Source organism: Neoarius graeffei, chromosome 2 (assembly GCF_027579695.1).
Source record: "Neoarius graeffei isolate fNeoGra1 chromosome 2, fNeoGra1.pri, whole genome shotgun sequence".
Lineage (NCBI taxonomy): Eukaryota > Metazoa > Chordata > Actinopteri > Siluriformes > Ariidae > Neoarius > Neoarius graeffei.
In genome coordinates, this window is record NC_083570.1 from 28,701,255 (window position 1) to 28,726,499 (window position 25,245).

The window sequence follows — 25,245 nt, forward strand, 5'->3', positions numbered from 1 at the left end:
TATATTTACTTTTATACATTACTAGTTATATGTAGTAAGTTGTATTAGTTGTTAGGTGCTTTTGAAAACTGTATAGTTGAAATTGCACATTATTATTATAATTATTATTATATACCATTCCATTTACCCAATGAAGGAGACCAGAGCCAGCATTCAAATCTGCAGCCTGTATCCAAGCTCACCCTATCATGGAGTTCTTAACAGATTTAGAGAGGTCAAGGAGCCTGGATACAAAGGAGCATCCCTGGGGAATAACACACATTGCGTAATTAAGATGCTCAAACATAAAACAATCCCTTTTTGAAATGCTATTGCCTCCTGCACTTGTCATGACCTCTCTGAAGTGATCTGACTTGTTCCAAGAGGTAGTGAAGCTTGCATCCAGTTGCTGTCTAAGCCCATGTTTACATTAGACCGTATCAGCGGATCATCAGATTAACGTTTTTAAAACGATTAGTGTGCACACAGCAACACCAATACATGATTTGCGTGCACACAGCAATACCAATACACGGATACGCTCGGCTCCGCAGGCATCCTGCGCTCCAAATCACTCCGCCCTGAACAGCGAGTGCCCTCTGGAGGGTACGCACTCCGGCCTTGCGCAGCTCACAGAGCACGCGAGTGAAGTGAACAAGCTGTGATTCGGGACTGAGCCGCTGTGTGTGTGATCCCAGTGCATATCACTTATCACTTGCAAGTGGAAGGATGGCAAGCCTAAAGACAATCATAACTACACAATGGGCAGTATTTGCATCAGTATTTGCAGTATTTTCATACTTTTATACTCTTTAATGAAAGGTGATACAAGGCGGAAGTCCGCGCCGTTTTTCAGCAGTCGCGTCACATGACCAACGCCAGAGAATCAGGAAGGTGGATGTCACAGTGACGTTGTCCAATGAGACGCCAGCTAGAGCTCAGCACAGCTTATCCGCATATTCTGAATGTTTACACAGCACCGGAGCTGACACGATCTGGATTGAATACGTGGACGCTGGCGGATTCCCGTTTCCCGGCGTTTCCAGGCGGTTTAATGTAAATGGACAGTGCATCCGCGAAGAAAACGAGACAGATACGGTCTAATGTAAACGTAGCCTAAGGTTAGAAATTCTGTAGTCTGGAGAGGACTTGATGTTTTCTTTTCAGATAGCTACCCATCCAATATGTAAATATGTGTTAAGCTCTGAGATACATTGGTCTGGCTTTGAATTGGGTTATCCTCTAACAAAAGTAATCTCAGAGGTGAAGCAGTTTACAGTTGTTAAGGAGGGTCCAGCAAAGAGCCTCTGAGGAGGTGTCAAATATTTTGGGCTGCTACAACACTGACGGTCAGCCTGACTGAGAAATACATTCAATCTCTCCATTTAGCCAAATAAATGCCAATGCGAAGGGTGTAAAGGCATGACATGAATGAGACTATTGATGCTTTGAGCTTTGTCATTATGAAGAGCAGATAAATTAGGGGTGGTGTTTTTTTTTCCTCTCTCCCCCCAAAATATTTATGGGCAGCTATACCTATAGGGTTAATGCAAGTTGTCAGATTGAGTAGTTGGGTGGTAAAGTCATTGTTCTGCAATACGGGAGCTGGCTCTACGGCTAATTTGGGAGCATGGAGGATGTAAGCAATCCCCGCTGCGGTTGTGATGTACTTCCTGGTTTCCGAGTTGTTTGCGATGAGTCTTTTTTCTGCGAGTGTTGGCGTTAATCACTAATCTTTTTTATTTTCTCTACAAATAATTTTCCAGTATCCTTTTCATTTTTATTGTACTTTCACTTTTGCTTTCCTTTTTCTGCATTTTAAATTTTTTCGGAAGAACACCAAGACAGGAAGCTTTCTTTTTTTCTCCTCCTGAGTAAAGATGACAAGTGGAGGCCATCTACATGGGATCTGCTTTAATATCAACAGATCCTCGATTAAGGTATGTGAATCCTTTCATCATGGCACACTTTCAGCTTGTTCAGTGTGCTGAGTGGAGGATGTTTAGTGATTTTTCCTCCGTTGCTAGTGATAGTTTTATTTGTGATAAGTGCAGATTAGTTAGCTCTCTGATGGACAAGATTGCAGCTTTCGAGGTGCATATCCAGACTTAAGAGAGGGCTAGTGAGAATGAGAACAGTGTAGTTTCTGCAGGGGAAAGTCTGGATGCCCTAGGTGGAGTTAGCAATCCCCCAACTCTGGCATTAAAGCCCTCACAGCGGGGCGAATGGGTGACGACTCGGCGGCATAAGCGTCGATGCATGTCTGATGTTGTAGTATGCTCTGGCCCCATCCCAGTGCGGTGTGGCGATATAGTTTACAGCAGGTAATGGTCGCTGAACTGCTGGTTGTCAAGGTGGTGCTCTGAAAACAGTGTGGGTTTTACAGATAATTGGACTAATTTTGAGGGCACTGCTGGCCTGTTAGGGCGGGACGGTATCCATCCCATTCGGGAAGGTGCTGCTTTCATTTCTTGCAGCACAGCTCATAGTCTCAGAACAGGTTTAGTTAACTTCTGACAATCCAAAGTCAAGGCCAGGGAACAGATGAACAGCCTAAACCGACTGTCTGCTAGCTGCACAGAGTCATCACTCAGGGTCCACTACATCAAGACCATGTCTGTTCCCCGAGCTAAACAAAAAAGTAGAAATACTCAGAGTTTGTTCCAGTAACCTAAGCAATATAAAATTAGATCATACTGACTGTACAGCCTCTGCCAGCACCTTTGATCTAAAGGTAGGGCGATTAAATATTAGATCTCTTACATCTAAAGCACTAATTATTAATGAACTTATTACTGATCAGGAGTTTAATGTACTGTGTTTAACAGAAACATGGATTAAGCCAAATGAATATATAGCATTAAATGAAGCTCATCCTCCTGGCTTGTCTAACTGGCAGAGGAGGCATCGCAGTTATTTATAATGATTATCTAGGTGTAACACAAAAACCTGGTAATAAATTTAATACAGTTCAAGTTTTTCATAATGTATGTAGCCTCGAAAAATAAGTCTAACAAGTTAATTCCATTACTTATTATTTACAGGTTCCCAGGGCCATATTCTGAGTTTCTTTCTGAATTTGCAGATTTTATCTCAGACCTGGTTAGTTCCTTAGACAAAGCTTTAGTTGTCGGAGATTTTAAGATTCACTTCGATAACCCAGAAGATCCTTTGAAAACAGTGTTTATGTCCATTTTAGATTCAGTAGGGTTAATCAGAATGTCATAGGACAACCCATAATGGTGGACACACTCTTGATCTAATACTAACATTAGGGTTAAACATAGAAAATATAGTCACAATTCCACAGTCTGAAGTTATATCAGATCATGATCTCATCTCATTCAAAATATGTCTGAGTGCACCTCACCATGCTACTGTATTAAACATACATTCACATTAACGACTGCATGGAGTTTTATAAATGATCTCCCAGAGTTATCAACTTTGATTGGGTCACTGTCAGCCCCCGCAGAACTTGATCAGGCAACTGAATGCTTAGAGTCAATGTTCCACTATACTTTAGATAATGTTGCTCCACTTAAAAGTAAAATTATTAGAGAGAAAAAATTAGCACCCTGGTGTAAAGGCCAATTTATGCTGACAACCCAGTCCTCGCAGATGGCGTCGCAGATGGAGTCTGTGAAGCCCCCCCCCTCGCAGATGTTCTGTGCGCACCTCCCAAAAATTGTGACCACCGCAGACAGCCTTGCAGACAGCGTCGCAGACAAGAGGGCTCTGATTGGTCCACTCTACATCCGCTGTACACGCACTTCCGCTTCCCTACTTTCCCGGTTTGGTTTGTTTTCACAACCGCCATTTTTAAAAACACGAGCGAAGATAGAGCAGCACGAAGAGCGGTTGATCAAGGAAGTGAGGAAGTACGTACATCTATACAACTCCAGTTCTAGTCATTATAAGTAATCGGAGGATAAACACTCCACTAACCACACCCACCAACTACTCCTAGCGATTTCGCGACTTCGCGCCCCCTTGCGTTGTGGCGGTGAATGACATCGCGCATGCCTATTACTCCCCGCTCAACGATAAATTACAACTGTCTGTGAAAAGCTATCTGCGAAAGCCTTGTCGCAAGAGCATGCAGAGGCCTTAACAATGACACTCGCACTTTAAAACAGACCACTCAGAAACTGGAATGTAAATGGCATCAAACAAAATTGGGAGCATTCAAAGTAGCTTGGAAGGAGAGCTTCGTGAAGTATAGAAAAGCTCTTAGTGCTGCTAGATCAACATATCTCTCCTCCCTTATAGAAGATAACAAAAATAATCCGAGATTGCTATTTAATACTGTAGCAAAATTAACCAAGAAAAAGACCACTATAGACACATGCACACCTGCAGTATGTAGTAGCAATGACTTCATGAATTTTTTCAATGACAAAATTCCGACAAAAAATTCAAACTACTAATTTAAGGTCAGACAACTTAAGTGACAATTTAAGTAACCCTGTAGTTAACAATATAACTGTATCAGATCAGCAATTAGAATGTTTTACTCCCCTTAAAGAAATCAGACCACTTTCATTAATCTCCACATCAAATTCCTCAACTTGTGTACTAGATCCCTTACCTACATGGCTATTCAAACAGATAATACCTGAAGTAATTGAACCACTTCTAAAAATAATAAATTCTTCTCTTAGGATTGGCTATGTATCCAAATCCTTTAAACTAGCAGTTATCAAACCCCTGATTAAAAAACCTGACCTTGATCCCAGTCAGCTATCCAATTATTGGCCAATATCAAACCTCCCCTTTATCTCCAAGATCCTAGAAAAAGCTGTTGCACAGCAGTTATGCTCATATTTACATAGGAATAACATCCATGAAATGTATCAGTCAGGATTTAGACCTCATCATAGCACAGAGACAGTACTGGTGAAAGTAGGAAATGACCTACTGTTGGCATCTGATCAGGGTGTCTTGCTGCTTGTGCTGCTTGACCTTAGTGCAGCATTTAATACCACTGATCATTCCATTCTTTTGGATAGTCTAGAAAATGTTGTGGGAGTTAAGGGAACGGCCCTCTCCTGGCTCAGGTCTTATTTAACTGATCGCTATCAGTATGTTGATGTAAATGTTGATTTTTCTAGACATACTGAGGTAAAGTTTGGTGTTCCACAAGGTTCTGTCTTAGGCCCACTGCTTTTTTCTTTATATATGTTACTTCTGGGTGATATTATTCGTAAGCATGGTATTACTTTCCACTGTTATGCTGATGACACACAGTTGTATGTTTCTGCAAAACCAGATGAGAGACACCAGCTTAATAGAATTGAGGAATGTGTAAAGGACATTAGACACTGGATGCTTATTAACTTCCTTCTGCTTAACTCTGACAAGACTGAAGTACTGGTACTAGGACCACATGCAGTAAGTTTTCTGATTACACAGCAACTCTGGATTGCCTTTCTGTTTCTTCACGTGCAGCAGTAAAAGACCTCGGGGTGATTATTGACCCCAGTCTTTCATTTGAAACTCACATTGATAACATTACCTGGATAGCTTTCTTTCACCTCAGAAATATTACTAAGATAAGAAATTTAATGTCACTACACGACGCAGAAAAACTAGTTCATGCTTTTGTTACCTCTAGTTTGGATTATTGTAATGCTTTACTGTCTGGATGTTCCAATAAGTGCATAAACAAGCTCCAGTTAGTTCAAAATGCAGCAGCAAGGGTTCTTACTAGAAAATATGACCACTTCACCCCTGTCTTATCCATGCTGCATTGGCTCCCAATCAAATTTCGTATTGCTTATGAAATACTACTATTGATCTTTAAAGCACTGAATGGTCTTGCACCACAGTACCTGAGCGAACTTCTGGTCCTTTATGACCCGACATGTCTACTTTTATCAAAAGATGTAGGCTATCTGCTGGTACCTCGTATAGTGAAGGCTATATCAGGGGGCAGAGCCTTTTCTTATAAAGCCCCACAGTTATGGAACAGCCTTCCAAGTAGTGTTCGGGAATCAGACACAGTCTGTGTTTAAGTCTAGGCTGAAAACATATCTGTTTTGTCAAGCTTTTGTTAATAGTGTTTATGAGGTAAAGGAGTAGATCTGGAGGGTCCTCAGACATACAGTGGTGCTTGAAAGTTTGTGAACCCTTTAGAATTTTCTATATTTCTGCATAAATATGACCTAAAACAACATCAGATATTCACACAAGTCCTAAAAGTAGATAAAGAGAACCCTGTTGAACAAATGAGACAAAACTATTATACTTGGTCATTTATTTATTAAGGAAAACTATCCAATATTACATATCTGTGAGTGGCAAAAGAATGTGAACCTTTGCTTTCAGTATCTGGTGTGACCCCCTTGTGCAGCAATAACTGCAACTAAACTCTTCCGGTAACTGTTGATCAGTCCTGCACACTGGCTTGGAGGAATTTTAGCCCATTCCTCCGTACAGAACAGCTTCAACTCTGGATGTTGGTGGGTTTCCTCACATAAACTGCTCACTTCAGGTCCTTCCACAACATTTCGATTGGATTAAGGTCAGGACTTTGACTTGGCCATTCCAAAACATTAACTTTATTCTTCTTTAACCATTCTTTAGTAGAACAACTTGTGTGCTTAGGGTCGTTGTCTTGCTTCATGACCCACCTTCTCTTGAGATTCAGTTCATGGACAGATGTCCTGATATTTCCTTTAGAATTTGCTGGTATAATTCAGAATTCATTGTTCCATCAATGATGGCAAGCCATCCTGGCCCAAATGCAGCAAAACAGGCCCAAACCATGATACTACCACCAACATATTTCACAGATGAGACAAGGTCCTTATGCTGGAATGCAGTGTTTTCCTTTCTCCAAACATAACACTTCTCATTTAAACCAAAAAGTTTTGGTCTCATCCATCCACAAAACATTTTTCCAATAGCCTTCTGGCTTGTCCACATGATCTTTAGCAAACTGCAGACAAGCAGCAACGTTCCTTTTGGAGAGCAGTGGCTTTCTCCTTGCAACCCTGCCATGCACACCATTGTTGTTCAGTGTTCTCCTGATGGTGGACTCATGAACATTAACATTAGCCAATGTGAGAGAGGCCTTCAGTTGCTTAGAAGTTACCCTGGGGTCCTTTGTGACCTTGCCAACTATTACACGCCTTGCTCTTGGAGTGATCTTTGTTGGTCGACCACTCCTGGGGAGGGTAACAATGGTCTTGAATTTCCTCCATTTGTACACAATCTGTCTGGCTGTGGATTGGTGGAGTCCAAACTCTTTAGAGATGATTTTATAACCTTTTCCAGCCTGATGAGCATCAACAACACTTTTTCTGAGGTCCTCAGAAATCTCCTTTGTTTGTGCCATGATACACTTCCACAAACATGTGTTGTGAAGATCAGACTTTGATAGATTCCTGTTCTTTAAATAAAACAGGGTACCCACTCATACAGTACCTGATTGTCTACATTGATTGAAAACCCCTGACTCTAATTTCACCTTCAAATTAACTGCTAATCCTAGAGGTTCACATACTTTTGCCACTCACAGATATGTAATATTGGATCATTTTCCTCAATAAATAAATGACCAAGTATAATATTTTTGTCTCATTTGTTTAACTGGATTATCTTTATCTACTTTTAGGACTTGTGTGAAAATCTGATGATGTTTAGGTCATATTTATGCAGAAATATATAAAATTCTAAAGGGTTCACAAACTTTCAAGCACCACTGTAGAGTGCTTTTGTAAACTGGGATGTACGGATGCTGTCAGTCCCCCCTCACTTGCTCATTCAAGTTTGTTGACGGTGTAGTGGCTGGTTGCTTTATTTCCTGGGGTGCCCTCATGCCTGTGTATTCTGGCTCTTCTCTTTTAGTTATGCTGTCATAGTTAGTTTTGCTGGAGTCCCTGCTTGCATTCAGTGCAAAATGTATCCTGTTCCTACTCATCAGGTGACATTGGGCATACCTAGCAACCTGTGTTTTCTCTCTCTTTCTCCTCTCCCCCCTCCTTCCCACTCTGTCTGTCCCTCTGAGCTACATGTCAATCCTGAGATCGAGATGCTGACCTCTTCTGCTCCTCGGACCTGCCTGATCCATCCTGATGCCCTACATCTGGCTGGAGTCTCATCACATTGCTCCTGTGGAGGACGGCCCCATATAGACAGTTGAAAGTCACATTTGGAAGATCCTCTGGACATTTACAGTAATGCTTTTATGGCTGAGGACTACAGTTGACTTGCTAACTTTAGGACTGCAGTTGTCACGAACAGTTTTGCACTCAAGTTTCCATCAGTGAAGAGTTTATATCATCAACGAAACAGACTTCATGTTAAAACTGTTAAAAATGCTATAATCTGAGATTCTGGGAACCCATCCTCATTTGGGTGTCTGTTATCACCCAAATGAGGATGGGTTCCCTTTTGAGTCCAGTTCCTCTCGAGGTTTCTGCCTCATGTTGTCAGGGGGAGTTTTTTCTTGCCACTGTCGCCATAGGCTTGCTCATTGGGGATAGATTAGGGATAAAATTAGTCAATGTTTAAAGTCATTAAAATTCTGTAAAGCTGCTTTGCGACAATGACTATTGTTAAAAGCACTATAAAAATAATCTTGACTTGACTGGCTGTTGCCAGGAAACGCAAACTTATAGAGGGAGCCGACCAGACTCCAGGGCTTGGATTCTGGAGTTTATGGTGGCAAGTGATGCTGGATGCTGGACAAGGCTGACAATGAGTTATTTGGGTCTGCAGGTGCAGCTGCTGGGCTTAGACTCACGCTCTCTTGGGTGGCGGAGCATCCAGAGCTGGGACTGAATGGAGGTGCGGGCAGTGTTTTCGTCTTCTGTGGCTTCCCTAGGAGCAGAAAAGATCTGCAGCTGAGGGCTTGATGTGAATGCCCTCCGCCCTCCTCAAAGGAAGCTCTGACTGGTACCACGATGCTATTTATTAACAAGATTTCCAGGAGCCTGGTGCAGGCTGTTCATTAATCCTGGGGGCAGAAGACTTCTCCTTGCCAAACGAGAGCTCCGGTGAATGGAAATGGTGCTCTCTTGCAAAATGACTTGCAGAGGAAGCAGCAAAAAGTTAAAAATCAGCTTAAATAAGGTGCTTTGTGAGAGGTATGCCAATAGAACACATAGAATGGGATCAGCTGAGCTGACTGCTGATGTGGGCTGGCTTGAGATCAGTTGCAGTCAGCTGATATAGCTGGGATTGAGGGCTGAGCTTGACTTTGTGGCCTGCCAGAACTATGCTATATTTGATTTTTGAACTGGTTTGCCATTTTGACAGCATGCGTCTAGTCAGCAGGAAAACATTGGGAATGACATCATCGGAGTGAAATATCGGGAAATATGTCACTCAGATCCGCGATGTATTTTGGATAAAAAAAATGCAAGTTTTTCGACACGAGAAGATAAACTTCATATCTTCAAGACGTGTGATTTTCTTTTTATTATATAGACACATTGACAAAGAAAAAGTACCAAAATTTATCAAAACAATTCATCGATTTCTTCATGAGTGACATATAGAGAAATATGTCCCAGATGTAGGTCCTATGAAAAATACGAATGGTGTATTTCACAGTAAAACACTTGTTTCCATATTATATATATTAGGCTGATGTGTGTGTGTGTGTGTGTGTGTGTGTGTGTAAGTCTTAGGCACATGTAATGAAGTGCTGTAGACCAAAAATAGCTTAAAAATAATGAAATGAAATGCTCTAACATTAAAAAAATACTATAAACCACAGTAAGCCATAGTAAATGAAACAAAGTCAATATCTGGTGTCAGATGACCCTTTGCTTTAAAAAATAGTCTCAGGTACAATTAGTGCAGTTTTATAACACACACACACACACACACACGCATACACACACTTCTTTATTTGTGCTATGTGGTGTGTGTGTATGTGAGTACCTGATGGCTGAGGCAGGCTTGATGTCTGCAGGGTGTGAAGGTGGAGGTGGTGGAGGCTCGTGAGGTCGGCCATACATGCGCTCTCCTGTGCGGTTGAGCAGCTCGCTCATCTGAGAGTATGGCAAAGCAGCCAGGGAGAACGAACCATCCAAATGATCCATGTACATTTGCCTGAAACGGTGAAACAAACAAACATACAAACATAAAAACAGGGATACCAGTTATATGGTTAAATATTTTCTCTCTCTCTCTCTCACTCACACACATGTGCACACATGCGCACACACACCTGGGGTCATGGAAGGGAACCAAACCATTGCTAGTGTCTTTGTGTTTATCTTCAATGTCATCTTCTGCCAGCTCTGGCCCTAAAGCCAGTTTCTGCCACTCCTTTTTGCGATCATGAGGAGCTCGTGGTACCTTCTCTGGTTCTGCAGGACGGTCAATGTTCTTTAGCTGAGTGAAGAGACACAGAGTGTTAACTTTATTATTACACATATAAATATGCATGTAATAGACATACATATTAGACAGACATATAGATCTGCAAAGGAGCCAGGGAAGGGTTTTAGTCTTAGTCTTAACTGTAGACAGAAAAAAAAAAGAGAGAATTCAGAGGGAACTAATTATAAGTGCATCTCGCTAAAAGAAGAAGAAAGAATGGGACATCCACATCCACACTTTATCTGCATGAGCAATGTTGAAGTACATATACACTTCCACACTCCTGACCTTTCACACCAATTTGTGTAAAAAACTTCATGCACACACGCACGCACACATTTCTGTGTTCTGACTCTGTCCTCTCAGCTCAAATTCAGAATCTTAAAAGACTGATGCACACACACACACATGCAAAGTTCTCCATACATTAGGAGATAAAGCAGCGTCAGTTGTGCAGCCATCACTGCAGACAAACCCACACACTCACTCGTACACCGCAGAATATGCCACAGCTTAATACAGACACACAGAGGAACACACAGGAAACAAATAAATCTATATGGCTTACATGAGTCTCTTTAGAACATTCAGGAAGAAAACAGTACGTGATCCTCACTCAACTATTTGATTTTTTTTCTCTCTTCACTGCTTATGACTGCTTAATTCACACAGTTTTTGGCACTGATAATCCATTATAAGGACCTATTAAAAATCAGTGATGACATGATTTTATGGCCTGACATAATGCTTTATACAAAGCAGCTAGGCATGTAACGAAATATGATGCGATCATCAATTATGATACAAATTTACAATTATTTGAATTGATGAAATAAAAACTGAATCTCAATTATTATCAGGCTGTGTTATATCTTATTTTTTCCTAATTGTAATTGTGTTGTTTAGACAGCATAGGGTACAATAATATACTATAGCGAGAATACATTTAACTTCACAGTAGGTGGAAGTAACGCAGCTCTAATGTTGCAAAAACACACACAAAAAAGATCTAAAATGGGAAAGAACTGTTGTATGATGGACTGTACAAATAGATTTAACAAGAAATGTGATCCCTCTCTTTACAGACTGCCGAAAGCTAAAGAAAAGAGAAGCAAATGGAGGTAGTACAAATGTTCATACAATTTTATGAAGAAAAGGCCTATTTATTATTGTTTTTCATTTTTAATAAATATTCAGTTAATAGTGTGTTATATTTTACTCCACCTTTACAACTGTGAATAAATAACCATTGGTTATTAAGAAAATGAAACAAAAGTTCTTTTTGTTTTTAATTTAACAAAAGAGATATTTAAGTTGATAAAAATAGGAAAATAAATGTTGCATTTTTTGGTAATAAAAATTTCTTCATTTAATTTTATAAAAAATATCATGAATCTGTCAGGGTGCAGGCACTTACAGTATGGATGCAAACACAGGGGAGAGTGGGTGCATCACAAACTGTAAACAAAGCCAAATCAGGAAACTGGAGACATAGTCAGGGGAGAGCAAGGGTCAGTTGATCAGCGACCAGAATATCAGAGATCAGGCAAGAGAATGAAGTCAGAAATAAACGTAAACAGAATTCAATAATGGGAAGTCAGGCAGATAGTCAAATGGCTCGGTAAAGTCAGGCACAGGGACGCAGAACGATACTTTGCAAAGTGAAAGCTGAGCTTGTATAGGGAAGGTGATTCCTGGTAAATTAGAGACAGGTGTTGAGGTTAGAATTCTGATGATGAGGGGCACTGTGGCACTTGGGAAGCATAATCCGGAACGGCCATGTTTGGAGGCTGCTCTGAACTCAGGTTTTCAGCGCAACTTTTATATTGTGAATATACTTCTGAAGTGCTTCACTGATGTGTTTTTCTTTTCTTGGGTTCTCTCTTCCTTGGTGTTGGTTTGTCTGGGTGCTCCCTGTGGAACTGTTGAGTGAGGAGGGGGTCTAAGATGTCCTTGGAGTTAACCCAGCTGCACTCTTCTGGGCCATACCCCTCCCAGTCGATCAGGTATTCCAGTTGTCTTTGTCTGCGACGGGAGTTGAGGATCTTATTGACTTGGTAAATGGGGCCACCTTCTAGATCTAGGGAGAGAGGTCCTTGGGTGGGTGCATCTGTGGCTAGGGGACCTTGGATGGCAGGTTGTAAGCATGATACATGGAACATGGGAGCCATCTTACAGTGAGATGGGAGCTTGAGCTTGTAGGAGACCTCGTTGACCTTGCACACTACCTTGTATGGATTGTAGGTCTGTGAAGGTTCTCAGTCATCCAGGTCATAGTAAACCATTGGTGCTAAAGAAGGTAACTGGACTTGCTTGAAATTCTTGAAGACGTTGCACCTCTCATCCAAAAGGCTTCTTCAATTCTGTATGACTTCCACTGCAGTCCAAAAAGGCTAGGTTGTTTCCACTGACGTCCTCCCAAATTAACTTGATGCTGATATCTACTGCATTGATGGTGGCTATGAAGGCTTCCACCTCATGGGTTTTGATGTTAACCCAAGTGTCATCCATATACCTGAACCAGTGGCAGAGAATGACTAATGAAAAAGTGGTCAAAGCTCACCCGCTTTCCCTGCATTCCCACCACAGAATCAGTCAAATCTGTTAGGAAACGACTTCAAGACAGCACCTTACCAGACAGAACAAACCTCACCACAGACCACATTTGCACCCTGCTTGACCTCTGCCTGACCACCACCTATTTCCGGTTCAACAAATGTTTCTACAGACAGAAGCATGGATGCCCCATGGGCTCACTGGTGTCCCCTATAGTGGCCAATCGGAAGTGGAAAACAAAGCTTTGACCACTTTTTCAGGAGTCGCTCCCAGCCACTGGTTCAGGTATGTGGATAACACCTGGGTTAAAATCAAAACCCATGAGGTGGAAGCCTTCACAGAGCACATCAATGCAGTGGATATCAACATCAAGTTCACTTGGGAGGATGTCAGTGGAAACAACATAGCATTTTTGGACTGCAGCATGTACATCAAACAAGACTAAAGCCTTAGCATCAAGGTCTACCAGAAACCTCCCCACACAGACCTGGACCTACTGTTTGAGTCTCACCATCCACTGGAACACAAATTGGGTCATTAGGACCTTACATGACAGGGCTCAGAATATTCCTACAATGGTACAGGGAAAAGAGAAGGAGCAAAAACACATGAAAGAAGCAAGTCAGAACTGCGGGTATCCCAACTGGGCTTTTGTAAAAACCAGAAAAAGAAACATAATGGACAGGGAAGAAAATGGCAACAAACGCAAGAACATAGTCCAGAAATGTAGGGAATGCCAATCTGAGAAACTCGGGAGAATCTTCCACAAACACAAATTAGGTTTCAATTTCACACTTCAGAAGTGCGGGCATCTCAACTGGGCTTTCATCAAGACCAGAAAAAGAAACATAATGGGCAGGGAAGAAAACAGCAACAAATGCAAGAACATTGTAATTCCCTACATTTCTGGACTATCTGAGACTCTCAGAAGGATCTTCTACAAACACAACATTCCTGTACATTTCAGACCCAGCAACACTGTGAGGCAGAAATTGGTCCACCCTAAGGACAGAATACCCAGACACAAACAGGACAACGTAGTGTATGCAATTCAATGCAGTGAGAAATGCATGGACCTGTACACTGGGAAAACAAAACAGATGCTTCACAGGCGCATGGCTCAGCACAGGAGAGCCAGTTCCTCAGGCCAGGACTCTGCAGTCTATCTTCATCTCAATGACAAAGGACACTCATTTCAGGACTGCAATGTACGCATTCTAGCCAGAGAAGACCAGTGGTTTGAAAGAGGAGTAAAAAAGCCATCTTCATCAACCTGGAACAACCATCACTGAACAGAGGAGGTGGTCTGAGACAACACTTATCAGCCACCTACAATGCAGTCCTTGGCACACTTCCCAGAAAACTGAATACACATCCACACCAAAACTCAACTGACTTCAATGACTCACATGATGGTAGAGAGAGCCAACAACCCACCCTAATCCCCTCAATCCTCCCATGTGATGAGTTTGCCTCTGAGGTGGCACATGCATGAGTCCGGGAGGACAGTTCTCAGGTGGGCTAGCCAGTTGAGATTGCCTGATTTCTTTGTTGATGTCCCAAGTGATGGCTTGTACAAAACAGGCTGGTGGAAGAATGGGAGTGGATTTGGATGTGTGAATCAATGTGTTATGGATTCTGGAGAGGGTGTCAGCTCTCTTTTGGAGCCAGGGCAGTAGGATATTGTGAACTGGAATTGGGTGAAGAATAGGGCCCATCTGGCTTGGTGAGGATTCAGAGCTTTCTTTAGGTACTCCAAGCTCTTGTGGTCAGTGAGGATGGTGAACGGTTGTGCAGCACCTTCCAGCCAGTGCCTTGATTCCTTTCATGCCAGTTTAATGGCCAGGAGCTCTTGGTTTCCAGTGTCATAATTTTGTTCGGTTGGGGTGAGCTTCTTGAAGTAGAAGGTGACCGGATGTAGCTTGGGCTTTTCCCCCCAGGACGCTGAGAGAGAACCCCTCCTACTCCAGTCTCTGAGGCATCATGCCTCCACAACAAATGGCTTCATAGGGTCTGGATGTTGCAAGATATGGGCCATAGTGAAGGTGGACTTGAGCTGGTTGAATGCATCTTTGTCTGCTGGGTTCCACTGGAGGCGGCATGGTTCATTTTTCAGCAGGGTCGTGAGAAGAGCGGCGATCGTGCTGAACGCACAAATGAAGTGCCAATAAAAATTTGCAAACCCCAAGAAACATTGTAGCTCCTTCACTGATGTGGGAGTAGGCCATGACATGACCGCAGGCCATGACATGACCGCCAAGACTTTGCCCTGATCCATGCTCACACCCTCTGAGATGATCTGGTTGATGTGGAACTCACATTTTTTGGCTTTGACATACAGATGATTCTTGAGCAAACAGGAGAGCACTGACCTGATGTGTCTGTGATAGGTGTCCTCATCTGGGGAGTAGCTAAAGATGTCATTGATGTAAGTGATTACAAACCTCCCCAGCATGTCCCTGAGCACATTGCTAATGAGGCACTAGAAGACATTTGGCACAAAAGAAAGGCCGTAAGGCATGACCAATTATTCGAAGTGACCGGCAGTGGTGCTAAACGCACCATTTGTCACCCTCTTGAATCGTGACCAGGTCATATGCGCTACGGAGGTCAAGTTTGGAGAAGATCTTGGCTGTTCTTAACTGTTCCAGAGCTGAAGGCACCAATAGAACGGATAGGGGTATTTGACAGTGATCTGACTGAGGCCTCGATATTCGATACATGGGCTGTAGATGTTGATGGCCTAATATACTGTACCTGTAGTATGTTGAGCGGGTGGGTGGAGCACAGAAGTACGGCAGGCCAGAACTGAGTTTCACAAGACTCTTTATTTGCAGCTTTTCAGCTTTTTTAACAAACTCCCAGTCACACAGACACTCACACACCCATCAGTCATCTGGTTGGGGAGCGAGACTCTTCTCTCCTCTCCCCCTCCCTTTATACTCCATCCCTTGGCCACGCCCCCGCTGCCACAAACCCCCACCGCCCGACTCAGGCTGGGGAGCCGTCTGGCCTGAAGCCGACTCCCCCCCCCGATGGGACAGGAAGTCCGCCACCACCATCTGTGCCCCCGGCCTGTGGATCACCTCGAACTTAAATGGCTGGAGCGCGAGATACCAACGGGTGATCCGCACATTGGCATCCTTCATGTGGTGGAGCCACTGGAGGGGCGTGTGGTCCGAACAGAGAGTGAAAGGGTGCCCCAGCAGGTAGTATCAGAGGGCGAGGACCGCCCACTTGATGGCGAGACACTCCTTTTCAATTGTGCTGTACTTGCTCTCGCGCATCGACAGCTTCCGGCTGATGTACAGCACCGGGCGCTCCTCACCCTCCACCTCCTGGGACAAAACGGCCCCCAGCCCCCTGTCCAATGCATCAGTCTGTAAAATAAAGGGGAGAGAGAAGTCAGGGGAGTGTAAAAGTGGCCCCCCACACAGTGCAGCTTTTACCTCCGAGAAGGCCTGTTGGCACTGCTCCGTCCACTGGACCAGATCTGGAGCCCCCTTTTTAGTGAGGTCGGTTAGCGGGCTGGTGACGTCCGAATAGTTAGGTATAAACCTACGATAATAGCCAGCCAGCCCCAAGAACCACCTCACCTCCTTTTTGGTCTTGGGCCTCGGGCAGGTCGCAATCGCTGCAGTCTTGTTAATTTGGGGACGCACCTGCCCATGACCCAAGTGGAACCCCAGATACCGTACTTCCACCCACCCAATCGCACACTTTTTCGGGTTAGCTGTGAGGCCCGCTCGCCTCAGTGACTTTAGAACAGCCCTCAGGTGTTCCAAGTGCCGCGGCCAATCATGACTATAGATTATTATGTCGTCTAGATAGGCGGCCGCATAGGCAGCATGAGGGTGGAGGACCCTGTCCATAAGCCGCTGGAACGTAGCGGGCGCCCCAAATAACCCAAAGGGGACCGTGACGAATTGGTGTAAACCAAATGGTGTGGAAAAGGCCATTTTCTCTCGGGATAGAGGAGTCAAGGGGATCTGCCAATATCCCTTGGTTAGATCCAGTGTCGAATAAAAGCGAGCAGCGCCTAACCGATCAAGCAACTCATCAATGCGAGGCATTGGGTACACGTCAAATTTAGACACCGCGTTGACCTTTCTATAGTCCACACAGAACCGGACCGACCCATTAGTCTTGGGAACCAGGACCACTGGGCTGCTCCAGTCACTGTGGGACTCCTCGATTATGCCCATTTCGAGCATGGCCTTGAGTTCATCCCGAACCACCTTTTTCTTGTGTTCGGGCAAGCAGTAAGGGCGGCTACGCACTACCACCCCCGGGGGCGTTTCAATGTGGTGTTCTATGAGGTGGGTACGACCCGGAAGGGGCGAGAACACATCGGAAAATTCCTTCTGCAACCTGGCTACCTCCGTGAGTTGGGTTGGTGAGAAGTGGTCTCCACAAGGGACCAGAGTGGTCCGCGATGTTATCTTTTTTACCTCCGGCCCCAGCTCCGCCTTCTCTGGGACGGCCAATGCCATGGGGACCCCCTCATTCCAGCGTTTTAAAAGGTTGAAGTCGTATACTTGCAGTGCCCCGCCCCATCTGTTCGCTTTACCTCATAGTCGACGTCCCCGACTCACCGTGTGACCTCGAAGGGCCCTTGCCACTTGGCAACTAATTTAGAACTCGACGTGGGCAATAATACGAGTACTTTTTCTCCCGGCGTGAATTCTCTAAGGCGCGTGCCCCTGTCGTACAGCCGGCTTTGACGTTCTTGTGCCTGCCGTAAATTCTCCTGTGTTAATTGCGTGAGAGTGTGGAGTTTTGCCAAGAATGTACTGGATTTCATTTTTACTCGGTGAAGGTCCTTCCTCCCAATTTTCCCGCAGCACATCCAGAATGCCACGCGGCTTACGCCCATATAATAATTCAAAGGGAGAAAACCCTGTGGAGGCTTGCGGGACCTCTCGTACTGCGAACAACAGGGGTTCGAGCCACTTATCCCAATTACACGCATCTTCACTAACGAATTTCCGGATTATGGTTTTGAGTGTCTGGTAGAATCACTCTACTAATCCATCCGTTTGTGGGTGATATACACTGGTGTGGATGGACTTAATCCCCAGTAACCCATACAGCTCACGCAGTGTGCGTGACATAAACGAGGTGCCTTGGTCTGTCAGGATTTCTTTCAGAATCCCGACCCGGGAGATAACGCGGAAGAGTGCTTCCGCAATACTGCATGCTGAGATATTGCGGAGAGGCACTGCCTCCGGTTATCGCGTTGCATAGTCCACCAGAACTAAAATAAAGTGATATTCCTGTGCTGATTGATCTAATGGCCCGATGAGATCCATCCCAATTCGCTCAAACGGGGTCTCGATTAGAGGAAGAGGGTGCAACAGCGTTTTTGGAGTGGCCGCGGGATTTACTAATTGGCATTCACGGCACGCCGCACACCACCGACGGACATCCCCGCGAATCCCAGGCCAATAGAACCGGGCCATTATTCGGGCTAGTGTTTTGTCTTGCCCCAAGTGTCCAGCCATGGGATTAAAGTGAGCTGCATGGAATACAAGTTCCCTACGGCTCTTTGGGATTAACAACTGGGTTACTCGTTCCTTGGTTTGAGTGTCCTGCGTCACTCAGTACAATCTATCTTTCATAATAGCAAAATAGGGGAAGGTTGGCGCCGCGCTCGGCTGAAGAGTTTGACCATCGATTACTCTCACTTGGTCAAACGCATGCCGCAGAGTCTCGTCTCGCGACTGCTCTAACGGGAAATCCCCAAGGAAATCCCCGAGAGAGGGAGGAGGAATGGAGTGCTCCTCACTCCGACGCGGTGTTGACGCAGACGGCTCTGTGACAGCTTCTCCAGCCAATGCCACACCAGGATCTTCCTGTGACCTACTAGGGCAGGACCCACTGCATGTTAAATATTCCGTTAATTCTTTAAATCCCAGCCAATCCGTACCCAAGATCAATGAATGGGTAAGACGAGGATTAACCGCCGCCTGCATTTTATGCATTTGGCCCCGGAGTAGAATATGGACAGACACAAGAGGGTAATGGTGAACATCCCCATGCACACACAACACTTTCACCGCTTGTGCTCCCCCCAATGCCTCACCTTGCACCAGGCATTGGTGAATTGAGGTCTGATTGCAACTGGAATCCACCAAAGTGTGATATGTATCCCCTTGAATACTCACCGGTACGCGATACGCTCCGGCCTGATCGGGGGCGGTTTCTGGTGCGTTGGGGATCCAGATGACAGCCCCCACCTCCCTTGTGGGGCTCTGATTCGGGAGATGCTCCGATTCCCCGCCGCGCCAGCACACCAGCCCAGGCTTTCCCTCTGCACTGGTGTTATGGGTGTCACTCACCTGAGGGGGAGACAACACAGACACAGAAGAGGGAGATAGGAGGACACCACGGGTGCGACGGGCCGGCTGGGGAGGAGCCAGCCGCCGCCTTCGTGGCAGGGGAACGGGGTGGGGAGGGGGACAAAAGACAGGAAAGAGAGAGGGGAGAGAGAGAGGGGGAAGAGAAGCGAGGGGAGGCGCCTCGTCTGCCTGCCATCAGCGCCACCTCCAGATGGTCCTCCGCCAGCTCGATGGCTCGTTCCAGCGACGCCGGGCGGTGACACTGGACCCATTCTGGAATGGGTTCCTTCTGGAAGTTGAGAGATAAACTGCTCCAGTGCCACCAGATCGATGATCTCCTCGGCGTCGTGGTCTTCCGCCCTCAGCCACCGCCGGCAGGCGTCCCGGAGTTGCTGGCCGAATGCAAATGGCCGGCTGACCTCCTCCAGTGTCAGCGTCCGGAAGCGCTGATGGTGTTGCTCCGGGGAGCGGCCGAGCCACTGCAGGATGGCTTTCCTCAGGTCGGCAAAGACCAGCCAGCTGTCAGCAGGGAGCTGCGGCGCTGCGAGCTGCGCCGTGCGCTGCTCCAGCGGCCACCCCCACGCCTCGGCTGTTTGCTCAAAGAGAGCTAGGAACACTTCCGTATCGTCCTGCAGTCCCATCTTCGTGAGGGTGGTGGCAGCAGCGGCAGCCGGCGGCCCTGCTGACGTGAGCCAGTGCCGGAACACCTGGCGATCTTCCCGCTGGGCCAGCATCAAGGCTTCGAAGTGCTGCTGCTGCTCCTTCCGGAGGGTGATCAGCTCTTGATGCTGGTTCTGCTGGGCGGTAGCGAGGGCAAGGATGAGCTCCTTGAATGGGGAGGACTCCATGGGGCGGTTCCCTTCTGTGCATCCCGGGTTTTGGCACCACTGTAGTATGTTGAGCGGGTGGGTGGAGCACAGAAGTACGGCAGGCCAGAACTGAGTTTCACATAACTCTTTATTTGCAGCTTTTCAGCTTTTTTAACAAACTCCCAGTCACACAGACACGCGCACACCCATCAGTCGTCTGGTTGGGGAGCGAGACTCTGCTCTCTTCTCCCCCTCCCTTTATACTCCATCCCTGCAACACACACACACACACACACACACACACACACAAATTAACATCAGGTGTAATGACCTAGCCACTTACCTTCCCCGACCCTGCCCTCCATTCACAGACTGCTGCTTGGCCACGCCCCTGCTGCCACAATACCCTTGTGTCAATGCCTCTTGAACATAATCCTCCATAACAGCTTGTTCAGTTATGGACAGGGGGTTAGATACGGTTGCGAGGAGGAGTTCTACCTGGGAGGAGGTCTATGGCACAATTGTAGGGATGAGGAGGAGGCAGGCCACTGGCTTTACCCTTGCTGAGCATTTCTTTGAGATCTAGGTAGCATGAAGGAACATTATCTAGTGAATCAGGTGGATCGCTCTCCACAGAGGTGGAAGAGAGCATGAGCTGGGGGAGTTTCAGGCAGTTCTGGAAACAAGACGGGAACCATTGGAGGATTTCTTTTTGTTGCCAAGATATTAAAGGATTGTGAAGCTGAAGCCACAGGAATCCCAAAATAAGGTCATGATGGGAAGTATGGGTGACAAACAGGGAAATGAGCTCAGAGTGGATTGCCCCCACCTGAATTTCAAGGGGTGATGTGCACGCAGTAACAAACCCATTACCAATGGGACCCTCATTGATGGCTTTTATTTTGAGTAGATTTCGTCAGTGGACAAGTGGAATTTCTAGATCGAGTTGCTGATGAAATTTCTTTCCACCCCTGAGTCTATGAACGCAGAGAGAATATGGGTTGAGTCTGGTAGTTTTATCACAACAGGCACCTTAAATGAGTGAGACTTGTGAATAGCTTTGGAACTCACTGGACTAGGAAGACTGGTTACTTGGAGGGTCTAATTCTCCCGCGATGGGCGAACAGGGCACTTATCAATCTGATGACTGGACTCCCCACAATAGAAACAGAGGCCCTCTTGGCATCTCCTGTCTCAGACCACTGTAAGTGAGTGTGAGAGACCTCCATGGGAGTTGGGGAGGCAAAAATAGGAGAGGGTGCTGGAGGTGGCTGTAATGAGGGTCTGTTCTTGATGAGGTGATCCAGACAAATAGCCAGATCAATCAGGCAGTCAAGGGAGAGATGTTCATCGCAGCAGGCCATTTCACTGAGCACTCCAGGGCGTAGACCTTGACAAAATGTGGCTTTTAGAGCTGGCTTGTTCCAATCACTGCCAGCGGCCAGTGTGTGAAAGTCCAGTGCATATACGGTGATTCTCCTATCTCCCTGACTGATGGTCGACAAGCTCTCACTGACTTCAACTCCTTCAGGCTGATGATCAAGCACTCACTTAAAAAGCTCTATGAACCAGTGGGAGGTGGTATGTTCACCCCAAGCATCCACACAGCACTAGCCCACTGTAAAGCATTGCCTGAAAGGAGACTGATGAATTGAGCAATCTTCTGTTCTTCTGTGGCTCCTGTGAGAATGGAGAAATACAGGGAGGACTGGAGCAGTTAGACACTTCACCCAAATACTTTTCAGTTTGTGAAATCATCTGAGAAGCACCAGCAGAAGATGAGGGGCGTGTGATGATGGCCTGCAACACAACAGCACTGAGTTGCGACATCCTGGTGTTGAGATCGCTGACCATCTGCTGGTGTTATCCTAAAGGGTGCCCCTGAGCATTAATTGCAGTTTGTTTGGCTTCCTCTGCTGCATCCATTGATGGTGAAGTATCTGGTTAGGGTGCAGCCACTTACAGATGCAAATGCAGAGAGCGGGTGAGTCGTAAACCGTAAACAAAGCCAAACTGGGAAACTGGAGATGTAGTCAGGGATGGGCAAGGGTCAGTCGATCGGTGAACAGAATATCAGATCAGGCAAGAGAATGAAGTTGGAAATAAACATAAACAGAGTTCAATAATGGGAAGTCAGGCAGATAGTGTAACGGCTCAGTAAAGTCAAGCACAGGGACACAGAATGATACTTCGCAAAGTCAGTGTGAGAGAGTTGAGCCTATATAGGGAAAGGGATTGCCGGTAAATTAGTGACAGATGTTGAATTTAGAATTCTGGTGACGAGGGGTGCTGTGGTGCTTGGCAAGTGTAATCCGGAGCGGCCATGTTTGGAGGCAGCTCCAAACTCAGTTTTTCAGTGCTGTTACTGACAGACTTGAATCAAATCATGAACTGGGTGAATCGTTACATGCCTAATAGCAGCAGTCTCAGTTTTTCAACAACAACAAAAAAAAACCCCACTTTAAATGCTGTATATCCCCTTAATTTGATAATCCCTTCACCTGAAAATATGAATTGAATCCTACATAAAGTGGAAAAAAAAACAGCCATAGATTCCTTTGTTCCCTGTAATGAAATGCCTTACTGGCTAGTTATAAAGGTTGATACATATATTGGTACATTCTCTACTTCACATACCTGCCCTGGGAGGTCTAAATACTTATAGACCTGATCATACAAGTGTGGATCCTGTAACTATAAGAACAAATGAAAAAAATAAAAGAGAAGCACCACATGCATAATTGTAACATTTAACAATACGGCATGGGACCAAGCATAAAATAAACACTAAAAACATTGTTTATAAAAGCATCATGCTTAAACATAAGTACACATGAACATTATAATTAATAATTATAAACAAAAATAATTTGCATCTCCAGAGATTGAACTTGAAAATGTTTAACATCACAAAAAAAAGCAAAGTATTTTATAGAATACAGTAACAATGAAAAGTGAACACATGCATGTACTGTATGTGATGATGACACAGGTGGAATGAGTACACAAACATTCATATAGCAACAGTTAGGGGTCTTCTTTGTCATATTTTGCACTTCATAATGCGCCAAATGTTTTAAATGGGAGACAAGTCTGGACTGCAAGCAGGCCAGTTTGGCACCCAGATTCTTTTACTACAGAGCCATGCAGTCTTAATATGTGCAGAAAGTGGTCTGGCATTGTCTTGCTGAAATAAGGAAGGCCTTCCCTGAAAAAGATTGTATCTATATGGCAGCATATTGCTCTGAAACATGTATTATCATTCAGGTTAATGATGCCTCCCTAGATGTACAAGCTACCCATGGCATGTGCACTAATGCAGTGTTTTTCAACCACTAATGGGCCACACATTTTTTTCAAGTTGAAGCTAATTTTTAATTTTTAGGGTACCATTGCTGGGTTGCATCCGACATCACATCCGCCTCATTAAGCTATGATCACACTACAGCTTGTAATGCTTTGTGATGGGTTATCGATGAAAATGAGGCATTTTGATGGTGACATACACGCAAGCTAAAAGTTGTGGTCACACAGCAAGTAAACACTTGACTGTCGCGCCTTTCTGCGCTTGAGCCTGGCGTAGCTCGAGCAGCCATGCGTGCTCACAGAGCGCATTGTGTGCGTGCTTGGGACCCAGTCATTATGGAGAACACCTGATACTGATTTGAGAGCAATCACCATGCACAGATATGGAAGCTCTTTTCACAGAGGCTTTGCGAAGTATTATCATTATAACGGTCACATTTGTTTCTAGCCATGTTTATAACACTGTTTAAATACTCTGCTTTCTGTTTTGCTTTTGAAAAAAAAAAAACTTGTAAGATGGCTCTGGACACTTACAGTAATGCATCTATGGCTGAGGACTACAGTTAACTTGCTAACTTTAGGACTGCAGTTGTCATGAACAGTTTTGCACTCAAGTCTCTATCAATGAACAGTTTATAACTTCAACAAAACAGGCTTCATGTTAAAACTATAATGATTTTCCTGTTACACAATTATACTTTGTAACTATATCGAACACAGTTATAGAAGCAAGTTATTTATAATCATGCTATCTTTTATCACCCAGATGAGGATGGGTTCCCTTTTAAGTCGGGTTCCGCTCGAGGTTTCTTCTTCATGTCACCTGAGGGAGTTTTTCCTTGCCACTGTTGCCACAGGCTCTCTCATTGGGGATAAATTAGGGATAAAATTAGCTCATGTTTAAAACGTCTTTAATTTTCTGTAAAGCTGCTTTGCAACAATGTCTGTTGTTAAAAGCGCTATACAAATATACTTGACTTTACTTAAATATCACACCTGCTAATAAACACTCTTCCTACACTTACTACTGCTGTCTATCTTGTAGTGTCCTGATCCCCAGATCTTTAACCCAGCCACATATAAAAAGTTGTACGCTTCCATGCTCTTCCAGGTTTTCATCTGTTTGTCTGTGTAGAACAATGTCTGCAGCACCAGGTAGTTAGAGCTGTTGGGGAACTCAACGGATGGATAATTTTCCAACTCGTAGGAAAAATCCTTCTTTGTTAGTGTGTAAAGATCTATCCTACTGAGTGGTTTCTATATCCACTTCTTTTGAGTGTACTACTTGGTTTTAATAACTTGCTTGTTTGCTGAACACAAACATGGCAATAAATTCTTGCGTTAATGGACCAGACTCCACTTTTGGGTCATTAATCCCTTTTGACTGACAATATCCTGCATGCATGGTTTTATGTTGGCTTCTGGCACATCCATACAGTTTTAAATTACAATTAAAAACAAATTACAATTAAAAACAGTCTGTGTGTATTGCATTTATTTAATTCCTGGGCTCCCTTCTGTAACAGGGAGTGATGCTGCATCCCATTGATACACTTTACAGTAGATTACTAGATTCTAATAGAACAGATACGCCAAAATAATTGGGGATCTTTTTTAATGGGCCCTGACTTCTTAAAAGTATGAACAGGTGGGCCTCGAAGCAGAAAAGGTTGAGAACCCCTGCAGTAATGCACCCTCATACCATCACAGATGCTGGCTTTTGAACTGTGTACTGATAACAAACTGGATGGTCCCTCTCCTCTTTAGCCTGGAGGACATTGTATCAATGATTTCTACAAAGAGTTTCTAATTTTGAATCGTCAGACCTTGGGACAATTTTCCACTTCATCTCAGTCCATCGTAAAAGAGTTCAGGCCCAGGGAAGGTGGCGGTGTTTCTGGATATTGTTTATA

At 44.7% G+C, this 25,245-nt stretch overlaps 1 protein-coding gene across 3 annotated transcripts in view; it reads right to left on the minus strand.

The window, feature by feature from the left end:
* Positions 1 to 25,245, minus strand: part of wasf1 (WASP family member 1) — a 303,562-nt gene that overhangs the window by 48,135 nt on the left and 230,182 nt on the right. For 2 of the 3 annotated variants that reach the window (XM_060914065.1, XM_060914064.1), the window contains exons 6-8: positions 22,664 to 22,720; positions 10,166 to 10,332; positions 9,877 to 10,047 (exon numbers count right to left, since the gene is read on the minus strand). In XM_060914065.1, the coding sequence (XP_060770048.1) occupies positions 9,877 to 10,047; positions 10,166 to 10,332; positions 22,664 to 22,720 (395 nt within the window). The remainder of the gene's footprint in view (positions 1 to 9,876; positions 10,048 to 10,165; positions 10,333 to 22,663; positions 22,721 to 25,245) is intronic. The other variant, XM_060914066.1, reaches the window with a different exon arrangement.